Below are 12,473 nucleotides of genomic sequence, written 5' to 3'. Positions count from 1 at the left end.
CCTGCCAGCACCCGGCCCATATCCCTCCAAATCCTTCCTATTCATATACCCATCGAAATGCCTCTTAAATGTTGCAATTGTATCAGCCTCCACCACATCCTCTGACAGCTCATTCCATACACGTACCACCTTCTGCATAAAACAGTTGCCCCTTAGGTCTCTTTTATATCTTTCCCCTCTCACCCTAAACCCTCTAGTTCTGGACTCTCCAACCCCAAGGAAAAGACTTTGTCTATTTATCCTATCCATGCCCCTCATAATTTTGTAAACCTCTAAGGTCACCCTTCAGCCTCCGACGCTCCAGGGAAAACAACCCCAGCCTGTTCAGCCTCTCCCTGTCGCTAAGATCCTCCAACCCTGGTAACATGCTTTAAATCTTTTCTGAACCCTTTCAAGTTTCACAATATCTTTCTGATAGGAAGGAGACCAGAACTGCACACAATATTCCAACAGGCCTAACCAATGTCCTGTACAGCCGCAACATGACCTCCCAACTCCTATACTCACATGTTTACTTATATTTAAGTATGTTATCACTGACCAAGAAAAATTGCCAAGTAATCTTTACTTTAAACACTACACAACTGATTGTCAGTAATCTAATGACCAGCCATTTTCTAACGGTCATAGTTATGCCCAAGTCAGAATTGTGAATTCAACCTCCAAACCCAGATGGATATTCCCAGAGCAGTACTGATGGAGTACACTTTATAGGAGAGGTAAAAAATTCACTGTCTCCATCCAAATAACAACAGAACATCCTTTCGGTTTCCAATCAATATTCCGCTTTAACCCAACAGCACTTCACACTGATTAACCAATCATGAAGAGACCTACCTGCATGCAAGCTGGCTGTCAACTTTCCTTTTACAACAATACTGCACCTGGAGAGTTTCTGAAAATCTGAAAAGAGGGCAAAAATTCAAAACCACATCTCTTACCTTACCAACTGCACACCGAACAGCCATGGATCGGTCAGTCAAACCTGAGCGGGCATTTTTGTAGATATCTCGATGGCAAGAAGCAGCTGCACCACCCAAACCACCAAGTACCTTCTGTAGACTCAGTAGGATTTCAGTACGACCCTGTGACTGTTCAAAATACAGAGACTTTAACGAGTAACAGACCTTCTGGGGCTTTGCACCCACAGAGTCAAGACCAAATGATGGTATTCAGATGAAGCAAGTTTCAAGATAGGTAGATAAGAATGGACTAAGACAATTTGTTTCACTTCCACGGAGGTGATAGAACTAGCCCAGATATTTAAAATTAGCATTTAAACCCCCTCATCCTAGCATTCAGAATAGCAATACCTGGTTATAATTTGCATTGAATTGAAAGGAAAAACACAAGTCACAACACTTTCTAAGCTGCTTTGACAGTGAAATTGACATATTAAATTCTCCAAAGCTCCTTGAACAGCACCTTCTAAAGCCACCTCCCACGTCTAAGGATACATGAGAGCACCTCCACTTGTAAATACCCCTCCAAGTGAGACACTATCCTGATTTAGAAATCTATTGCTGGATTAGATTCCTGGCAATCCCTCCTTAGTGGCATTATGGGTTTACCTATGCACATGGTCTGCAGCAGTACAAGAAGCGCCACCAAAGAACACTTCTTACACCTGCTTAATAATACAAGGAGGCTATCTTCACAACCATTCAAGGGCAGAATCAGCTTGTTACACACTTGGTATTGGGTAAGAATTCCTGGTGTCCCATCACAAAATCTCAGGTAGTTGGAACATCAGTAGTGTATTCCACAGGGTATGATGACAAAAGGGTCAGAGAAGATTTACTCATTCTGAAGTTATCATAGATGGAAAACAACTATTTGGAAGTGATATTGGGAAATGCTTCTGCTTCGTTACTCAGTCTGAGTGGATGACTTGATCGCAGTCTTCAAGTTTACAATAAGTGGCTGAATTGTCTGCACCAATCAGCCACATTGTTCCTTCTCAATTTTCAAGCTACTGCTACCTACAAAGTTTGACTTTTCATACCAGGAACATTGTTACCATGGCAGAACTCTAGCCTAAGCCAGAAAGTCATGGGTTCAAGCCCAACATCAATACCTGAACACACACCATAGGCTGACACTTCAAGGAAGTACATCCTCATATTCTGACCAATAATAATCCTTCAATCAATATCACTAATACGAGACATAATAATTACAATATTATTTGTGGCAGCTTACTATGTGCATATTGGCACCTGTTTCCAACATTACTGTACAACAGTGACTACACAAATTCCTGAGGTTGTGAAATGTTCTATTTAAATGCAAAACGGAGATATCAAGACAAGAGCAGAGCTTTCGCCTTTCAATTAAGGAGGTTAAACTGTTCTCAGGGAAAATAAACAACTCTATAGAGACATTCCAAGAATATGGAGGCTTACCAGCTTAAGGTGCTTGCACGTAGGCTTGGGCAATAGAGGTTAATTTAGTTCAACTCAAATTGACCAAAGTTTGTGTTTTATATTTCCCAAGTTATTAATTTAACAGCTAATGGGCCAAGGACCAGGAATAACCACTACATGCCCGAGCAGAAACAAGCTAAAGTCTGGATGCATACCTAGTTATCTGTAACTCTAGATCAGTCAGAGCTGTTAAATAAATCTGTATGAGATTTTCAAGTAAACTGAATCCATGCTATTTAATCTGTTACTTACAAATAACACAAGTAATATGACAGAATTCACTGTAGTAAGCTAATAAGGTAATATTTCAATAGAGTAGGTCAAAGGAATCATTTTAAGTACAGAATACTATACGTATTGAACAAGAATTACTATATAGTTTGTAAAGAATGAAAAAAAATTAATAGGTAGTGAATATTAAATACATAGAAATTGAACAATAAGTGGCTTGCCAAGTAACTACACATATTTTAATTCAACCCGTTTGGATATGTTTTGACATGTCTGGGGCATGTGGAACTTGAATTCAGATCCTCTGGCCCGGGGTTAGGGACACTACCACTGTGCCACAAGAGCTCTGTGATGTAGTTAGAAGTCTGGATAATTTCTTAATGCTTGGAGTTTAATGTGTTAATTTGCTGCTGTAAGCTTTCTCTGTGGGAACAAAGTATTCAGATAGTATATGACACACAGGTTCCATTTGACCTTGACCATCTGGATGACGTATCCAAAGAATGAATGAAGGCTTGTATAAATTCAGTTGAGAGAGAGATCTCACAGACAATTCCACTGTTCACTCCAGGGAGCATTGTGCATAAATAACTAATTTCTCTACCAATATTCCAACTACCTGAGATTTTGTGATGGGACACCAGGAATTCTTACCAAATAGCAAGTGTGTCACAAGCTAATTTAACCCAACAACAACCAATTGCCTCGTAATACTGTGCCTGAATCAGGCTGAGGTAATGCTAATTTAAATGTGAAGACAGTCGTAAGAGTGAGACTGGCCTTTATTGGTAGTTTTCCCAGGATTTCAGAGAATTACTGTTAGCTCAGGAAACTAGGATGGATTTACACCTCTGACCAGGCTGACCAAAATCATAAATGTCTGTTGTACATTTTTAGTAAATTTATCTTCTTTTAATCTTTTAAATAAACTTTGATATTATTTGCTATGTCAGAGTTTAATCTCTTGCCTGCTGGTTTGGTCTCTTTTGCATATAAACAGTTTAAAGGCCTAATTTGAAGCTGATGCCAGGACACCAGCATCAGTTAGGCATATGCAGTGAAACAGAGTCAAACTTAAACAGCTATTTAAAACTCTCACTTTCAAAGTACTTTTGTCACTCATCTCTCTGTTATTTGGCCCCACATTTTGGGCCTGCACTTTACCTCAGTGCTACTGGGCATTGCTCTCTCACTCTGGATCAGCTGACAGCTGAGGTGGAAGCAAACAGGCTCACAGCAGACAGGGTTAAACACCACACTCTGGTGTTTACATTAAAAAGCTGCTGTTGTTTGTTATTCTTCAATTCAAGGATGACGTCTACTCAGGGTCTTTTGGAACACGGAGCGTGGCAATACATGAGGTAATGGAACCCAAAGCATGGGACTTGATTACTTTTCTCTTTCTCTGCCAACATTGCCTCAGCAGGATGTAGTAACAAGGCACCATGCAGCTTACTGGACAAACTGTCAGTGTTTGAAATGACTTGTAGCAAGCTCTTCCCAAGTAGAGGTTCCAAGTGCCCCTTGTGTTTTTTGTCCTCCTCTGGAAATGCTGGAATTTGAAACCGAAGAAAGCAGGATCTCATGGGACAGATGCTATTAGGTCATTCAAACAGTGTTCACTCCATCAAATAAATTTTGCAGGTGTTTGCCAGAACGATAGCTGGAGGACACCAGCATCAGCTTGACAGTCCTTGTATTAAAGCCAGAGGATTCAGGGGTAAATATTGGAATTTCCCCAGTGCTCCTACATGTCACTGATACAAATCAAGTCTGGCCGCAGCTCAAGAGTATGGTCTGCAATAGCTCAATTGTTGGATTGCAGAGGTACTTGTTGTCAAACTGTCATTGAGCTGGCACAGCTGATCTGACATAGGAGTTTCTTATCAATGGTGGTCTTTGATCTTTCGCATTTCTGAAGACAACTCACACTGGACTCAAAATGTTAACCGTTTCTCTTTCCAATTATGCTGCCAGACCAGAGCTTCTCCAGCATTAACCATTGTTTGTTTCAGATTTCCCACATCTGCAGGACTTTGCTTTTATTAAAATATTGGAAGTATTCAAACATAAAATAGTATTCAAATACACTTAAAAGAATCAGGTTACTAATGTATGACTGAACGAAGGACGAACACTGTTTTAACTTCCGTGAAAAAATCAGAACTTAAGACATAGCAATTGAGCAGTCCTGAGTTGAAAACTCTAGCTCTCATTTGAAAAGGCTGCCATGCCAACACAATGTGACAATGCTGCCCCTTTAACAAGGTTATTTTGTCCTTGGGTTTTTCAAGTAGGATTTTAAAGGCAGAAGTGTCAGCATATCTGGATGTGCTAGTTTAAACAATGGCAGGGGAGTGGCCAGTTCTCCCAGTCCGGTTTTTCTCTAGTTTGGTTTGTTTCAGCAGGCAGTCAGAAACTGCTGGTAGCTCGCTTGTTAAGTTGCGATATAGAGTTGGTTGGATTTTCAAAATAAGTTATACTAAATTGTTTTCTTTTGCTCTTGTTTCAACTGTAGTATTTAAATAAATCCTGCTCTTTCTTAAAGTGAAGTAGTTTGACCAGGTGCATCACTCCTGGAATATCCACTTTACATTTCCCTTTAAAATAAGAAAAAAGTTAGCGACTGGGCTACCTTCTTAAAATGTTTTGAGGGCGTCTGTCCTGGTCCATAACAGATTGGGGGCTCTTGGTGGAATTTATTCTAATATTCCAATTTGGGATTAGGGTTGTTGTACTCAAAGGCAGTGAGTGGTAGGTTTTAGTGTCTTTTGCTCTGGGTTGTGAATTGGATTGGTTTAAACAGTGCTTGATGTATTAATAGCTTTTTCAGTCGCTAAGAATTTTCTGGGGGTGGAAGACGTCACTTTGGAGATTTTACAAAATGTGAACAAGACAAAACTGCTGGAATTGACAGATAAGCTGGAGTTGGAATAGCCTTCATCAGTGAGAAAAGGAGAGATAATTACAGCAATAACTCGGCATTTAATAGAACATAGAACATTATAGCACAGTACAAGCCCTTTGGCCCTCGATGTTGCAACAAACTGTGAAACCAATCTAAAGCTCATCTAATCTCCACTATACCAGTATCATGCATATGTTTATCCAATGACCATTTAAATGCCCTTAAAATTTGCGAGTCCACTACTGTTGCAAGCAGGGCATTACTACTGAGTAAAGAACCTACTTTTGACATTTGTCCTAAAATATCACCCCTCAATTTAAAGCTATGTACCCTCATGCCAGCCATCACCATCCAAGAAAAATCACTGTCCACCCTATCTAATCCTCTGATCATCTTGTATGCCTCTGTTAAGTCACCTCTTAACCCTCTTCTCTCTAACAAAAATAGCCTCAAGTCCCTCAGCCTTTCCTCATTAGACCTTCCCTTCAAAGCAGGCAACATCCTAGTAAATCTCCTCTGCACCCCTTTCAATGCTTCCGCATTCTTCTTGTAATGCGGAGAACAGAACTGTATGCAATAGTCCAAGTGCAGCCGCACCAGAGTTTTGTACAGCTGCAGCATGACATCATGGCTCCGAAAGCTCAATCCCTCTACCAATAAAAACTAACACACCATATGCCTTCTTAACAACCCTATCAACCTGGGTATCAACTTTCAAGGATCTACACACATGGACATCGAGATCTCTCTGCTCATCCACACTACCAAGAATCTTACCATTAGCCCAGTACTCTGTATTCCTGTTTCTCCTTCCAAAGTGAATCACCTCACACTTTTCCACATTAAACTCTATTTGTCACATCTCAGCCCAGCTCTGCAGTTTATTTACGTCCCTGCGTAACCTACAACAACCTTCCGCACTGTCCACAACTCCACCGACCTTAGTGTCATCTGCAAGTTTATTAACCCATCTTTCTACGCCCACATCCAGGTCATTTATAAAAATGACAAACAGCAGTGGCCCCAAAACAGATCCTTGCGGTACGCCAGTAGTAACTGAACTCCAGGATGAACATTTCCCATCAACCACCACACTGTCTTCTTTCAGCTAGCCAATTTCTGATCCAAACCCCAAAACTGCTCTCAATCCCATGCCTCTATTTTCTGCAATAGCCTACCATGGGGAACCTTATCAAATGCTTTACTGAAATCCATTATACCACATCAACTGCTTAACCCTCATCCACCTGTTTGGTCACCATCTCAAAGAACTCTAAGGTTTATGAGGCATAACCTACCCTTCACAAAACCATGTTGATTATCCCAAACCAAATTATTCCTTTCTAGATTCTAATAAATCCTCTCTCTTACAATCCTTTCCAAAACATTGCCCACAACACAAATAAGGCTCACTGGTCTATAATTTCCAGGGTTGTCTCTACTCCCCTTCTCGAGGAAGGGACAACATTTGCTATCCTCCAGTCTTCTGGCACTATCCCTGTCGTGAATGATGATATATCGATCAAAGCCAAAGGGTCTGCAACCCCTAGTTTCCCAGTGAATCCTAGGATAAATCCCATCTGGTTTAGGGGACTTAACTATTTTCATATATTTCAGAATTGCTAACACTTCCTCCATATGATCCTCAACTCCATCTAGCCTCAATCTGTATCCCAGTATTCTCCTCAACAACATTGTCTTTTTCCTGTATGAATACTGACGATAAATCTTCATTTAGTGCTTCCCCTAACTCCTCTGACTCCACGCACAACTTCCCACAACTGTCCTTGACTGGCCCCAAGCTAGTCATTCTTTGCTGGAAATGTCACCAGAATCTTTGGAAATGGCTAAAATTCAATTGAAAATTAAGCAGCTTCAGTTAGAGGCAAAAGGAAAAGAAAGACAAAAATAAATAAAGCATTTGAATTACGATTAAAAGCAGAGGAAAGGGAGAAAGAGAGGGAGATTGAACTTCAGAAATTGGCACTTAGGAAAATCGGCTTAAAAGAATGGAGGCGAAGGTAGAAGGTAAGCTTAATGAGGAAGATAGTGAGGATGTGCAAACCTACTGCAGTCAAAAGCTTAGTGGGGTTCTGTTTAAATATGTCCAAACATTGCTTAAACTTGACAAGAAGCATTTAGAAGGCTTTTTCATCTCATTTGAGAAGATGGCTAAACAAATGAAGTGGCCAGTGATCATATGAGTTTTGTTAATGCAAACAAACTATTGTGGTTCTGTTCTCCGAGCTGGGAATTTGTGTTGCAGACGTTTCATCCCCTCTCTAGGTGACATCCTCAGTGCTTGGGAGCCTCCTGTGAAGCGCTTCTGTGAACTTTCCTCCGGCATTTGGAACTGACAACCGGAAGCGGCAGATTCAAACAACTACAAATGCCGGAGGAAACACCACAGAAGCGCTTCACAGGAGGCTCCCAAGCACTGAGGATGTCACCTAGGCAGGGGACGAAACGTCTGCAACACAAATTCCCAGCTCGGCGAACAGAACCACAACAACGAGCACCCGAGCTACAAATCTTCTCACAAACTTTAAACAAAACTGATAGGTACAGCAAGTGAGATATTTGCATCACTCTCAGAGGAGGTATCTGGGGATTATGAAGTGGTGAAGAAAGTCATCTTAAGTGCATGTGAGCTTGTACCAGAAGCCTACAGGCAACGCTTCAGGAATCTAAGGACGGACTCTGGTCAAACCCACAATTGAGTTTGAAAGCATAAAACCAAATAATTTTGACAGGTGGATAAGGACATTGGATATGATGCTCTTATAGACTGGATTATTTTGGAGTTCAAAACTTCCCTCCCTGGGAGGTAGTGAAAACATATGTGGAAGAGGAGAGTTAAGACAGCAACATTAGCAGCTGAAATGGCTGATGATTATGAGTTGGTCCATAAGTCAAAGTTTGGCTTCCAACATCAATTTCAATCCATGAGGGTGGAAATTCGGGAAAAGAAAAATCCTCATGTGCTAAAGGAAAAGTAGATCTCAGTGAAGATCATAATGATAACTTACCACAAGGTAAAAAGGAAACCCATGAAGTGGAAAGAGAAGTTAAAAAGCTCTGGTGTTTTCACGACAATAAAGTAGGCCGCATGAAATCAGTGTTGATGGGTTAGGAAAAGCACTGGGAAGCCAGATTTAGGAAAACGGGATAAGCCGGTGAATTTTGTTGGAGTGGTAAAGGAAAGCACAGTGGAGGCTAAAAAGCTGCACCAGAATGTACAACCTGGTCAGAGGTTGGTTAAGGAGGAAGTGCCAGAACTTTTAAAATCATTTACTTGCAATGGTAAGGTTTATTCGCATAGGCCAGGAGCAGCAGGTAAAGACGTTACAATATTGAGACATATAGGATCATGTCAATCCTTGAGAGATGAGGAGACATGTAATTCAGAAGGAATATGCCATAAAAAGTGCTTGTATGCAGAATCGATGGTGAGACAAGAAGTCCTCAATTATGTAGAATGAGATTAGAGCGAGCAGTGAAAGGTGGAGAAGCAGTGGTAGGAGTATTGGAAGAACTCTTGGCTCCATGAACACAATATGTCCTTTGTTTTGATATAGCCGGGTCACAGGTAGGAATGCTGCCTACTGTGGTTGAAAAGCTAGTGGAAAATTAGGCAACTGAGGTATTACAGGGAACATATTTTGGGATTTTTCCTGACAGTGTAGTAACGTGGTAACAAGGTCACAAAGCCACCAGTTTAAACAGAAGGAGAAATCAGAGTACAAATAAGAAAGTTGAAGTAGAATTATCAGACACCATACTTGATCAAATGATTGAGACGAAACAGGAACAGGTGTAGAACAACGTGGATATCTTTAGTTCAGACAAATTAACTAAGTTACAACAGAAAGATGAAAAATTGAAGCAATTGTATCACAAAGCATACGAGGAAGAATAATCTGAATGTATCCCTGAGTGCTACTATCTTAAAATGATGTCTTAATGAGGAAATGGAGACCATCACATATTCAGGCAGATGATAAATGGGCAGAGATTCATTAAGTAGTATTACCAGTGGGTAATAGAAAGGTGGTGTTGCAGGTAAGGCAAGAACTCCCAGTAGGAGTTCACTTAGGGTCAAGAAAAACGCAAGCTAATAATACAAAATATTTTTGCTGTCTTGGACTGCACAAGAATGTAGTTGAATTTTGACAGACACGTCAAGTAATTGGAAAACCACAGGCAATAATAAAACCCCCACTTCAATACCCATTCCTGCATTTGAGGAACCTTTTACAAGAGTCTTAATTGTTTGCGTAGGATCCCTACTTAAAACGAAAGGTGGGAATCAGAATTTGTTAACAATATTGGATGTGTCCACTAGATTTCCAGAGGCCATTCCCTTACACAATATCACAGCTAAAAGGATTATAGAAGAGTTACTCAAATCTTTCACTAGATACGAACTACCCATAGAGATACAAGGGTCAAGGGTCAAATGTTACATCAAAATTATTCAAGGTGGTTATGGACAGCATAGGAATAAAACAATTCAAATCCACTGTGTACCATCCAGAATCGCAGGGAGCGCTAGAAAGGTGGCATCAGATATTAAAGACCATGTTGAGGTCTTACAGTCAAGATTGTCCAGATGATTGGGATAAAAGAATTCAGTTTGTACTTTTTTCCATTAGAGATGCACCAAATGAATTGACCAAATTCAGTCCATTTGAATTAGTGTTTGGGCATGAAGTGAGAGAACCACTAAACTTAATGGAGAAGAAATTGGTGAATCAGAATTCAAAGACCACATATTTGGACTGTGTGTCAAATTTTAGGAAACGGTAAAATAGAACAGGGGAGTTAGCTAGACAGCATTTAAAAATATCACAGCATAATACGATGAAACAGAAACCAAACAAGAAATCAAAATCTCACAATCTTGCTCTTGAAGATAAAGTGGTAGTATTACTTCCAGTGATAGGTGAACCTTTAAAAGCAAGATTTAGCAAACCTTATCAAATCAAAAGGAGATTGAGTGAGGTGTAAATTTGATAAGGACTCCAGATAAAAGAAATCTCAGTGTGTCACATGGATATGCTCGAAAGATTTTAGCAGGGAAGGAAAGCAAAAGGAGAATGCGTTACTGGTGACAACACAGAGGGAAGAACAAAATTCAGAGGATTCGTAATTATATATTCCTCAAAATAAATTGGACAAGGAGGAAGTTGTCAAAAATTGGTTAAGTTATTGAGTTACCTTCTAGAGGAAAATTGAAATGACGTGAAAGAGTTATTGTTATCGCATTGGGAAATATTCTAGGAACTAACCATGATGTAGATGTAGGGGAAATGCTATTCCAATTACACAACATCCTTATAGATCTAACTCTTTAAAGTTGGTACATGTTCAAAAAGAGATTGAATGCATGCTTCTAGACAACATAATCAAAGTGAGTTGCAGTGACTGGAGCTCATCCATAGTAATGGTGCCAAAACCAGATGGCACCCAATGATTATGTGCGGATTATTGCAGTTACAAAGTCTGATTCATATCTGATTCCATGTTTGGAAGAGTGCATTGAAAATGTGGAACAAGCAACTTATATTTCTAAACTGGACTTACTCAGAGAATACTGGCAGGTACCTATATCCGATACAGCAAATGCAATTTTGGGTTTACTAACATTGAATGGACTGTCACAATTTCGAGTCATGCCAATTGCAATGAAAAATGCACTAGCCACATTTCAAAGACTAACCAATAAAGTCATTTCCGGATTACCCAATTGTGTGGTTTACATCGATGACCTGGTAATTTTTAGTCACACATGACAGGAATATTTGCAGCATTTATGAGAATTATTCAATCGATTTCAGGAGGCAGACTTGGTGATAAACCTCGCTAACAGTGAATTTACCTAAGCGCAAGTCACCTTCCTGGGCCATGTTACCGGACATGGACAAATGACCCCATTGAATGTAAAAACAACAGTTATTGGGGAGTTTCCCATACCATCGGCAAAGAGAGCAGTGCTACAATTCCTGGGATTGAGTGGATTCTATTGGAAATTCGAATTTTAGCAGTATGGCTGCTCCACTCACTGAATTACTACTGAAACTACTTGCATTTCTTTAGACGGCAAACTGTCAACAAGCATTTGACAGCCTGTAAGTTGTCTTTACCACTGCCCAGTATTGGCCATACCTGATTATACAAAGCCCTTCAAGGTGGCTATCGATGCGAGTGATGTGGGTGTCGGTGCTGTACTCTTACAAGACAACGATGAGAAAATAGAAAGACCTATTGGATATTTCTCCAGGAAATTGAACATTCATCAACACAAATATTCGACAATTGAGAGGGAGACTTTGAGCTTGGTGTTGGCATTACAACATTTATGTTGCCAGTAATCTGTCTGAAACAATCAAATATATTGATCATGATCCATTAAGATGAAAAACTGAGGCGTTTGGTGGCAGCAGTAAACAGACTGAAATAGAGTGTTTGTAAGGTTATAGTTAATGTATATGTATTGTAATGTACTAGCAGAGTAAGACTAAGCAGTTTCAAAATGAGGCCATCTTTGTCTATTGATGGTTCTTCTTTATAGGAGAGGGGAGATGTGATGATGCTACCCCTTTAACAAGGTTATTTTAATCTTGCTGTTTTTCAAGAAGGGTAGTAAAGACAGGGGTGCTGATATAGCTGGACGTGGCTACTTTAAACAATGGCAGGGGATTAGCCAGCTCTCCCAGTTCAGGTCTTTTCCTAGTTTGGTTTGTTTTAGCAGGAAGTCAGAAACTGCGGATAGCAGAGAAGCTGCTACAGTGAAAAGAGGTTCCATGCGTCACCGGATGTTCCTCGCCTGAACTTTCTTTGAAATCTCTCCTGCCTGTAAGTACCTGTGTTTGAATTTACCTTTTGCCAAGGAGTGTGTTTATGGG

The 12,473-nt window shown here is 40.1% G+C and overlaps 1 protein-coding gene across 3 annotated transcripts in view; it reads right to left on the bottom strand.

Moving 5' to 3' along the window:
- Nucleotides 1-12,473, bottom strand: part of heatr5b (HEAT repeat containing 5B) — a 121,580-nt gene that overhangs the window by 100,700 nt on the left and 8,407 nt on the right. For all 3 annotated transcript variants that reach the window (XM_043680648.2, XM_087978805.1, XM_087978799.1), the window contains exon 5: nt 942-1,091. In XM_043680648.2, the coding sequence (XP_043536583.2) occupies nt 942-1,091 (150 nt within the window). The remainder of the gene's footprint in view (nt 1-941; nt 1,092-12,473) is intronic.

The sequence above is a fragment of the Chiloscyllium plagiosum genome, unplaced genomic scaffold, assembly GCF_037043375.1.
Source record: "Chiloscyllium plagiosum isolate Xiang-an unplaced genomic scaffold, Cpla_swu_hap1 HiC_scaffold_3, whole genome shotgun sequence".
NCBI classification, from domain to species: domain Eukaryota; kingdom Metazoa; phylum Chordata; class Chondrichthyes; order Orectolobiformes; family Hemiscylliidae; genus Chiloscyllium; species Chiloscyllium plagiosum.
This window is presented reverse-complemented; position numbering and strand designations above follow the sequence as displayed.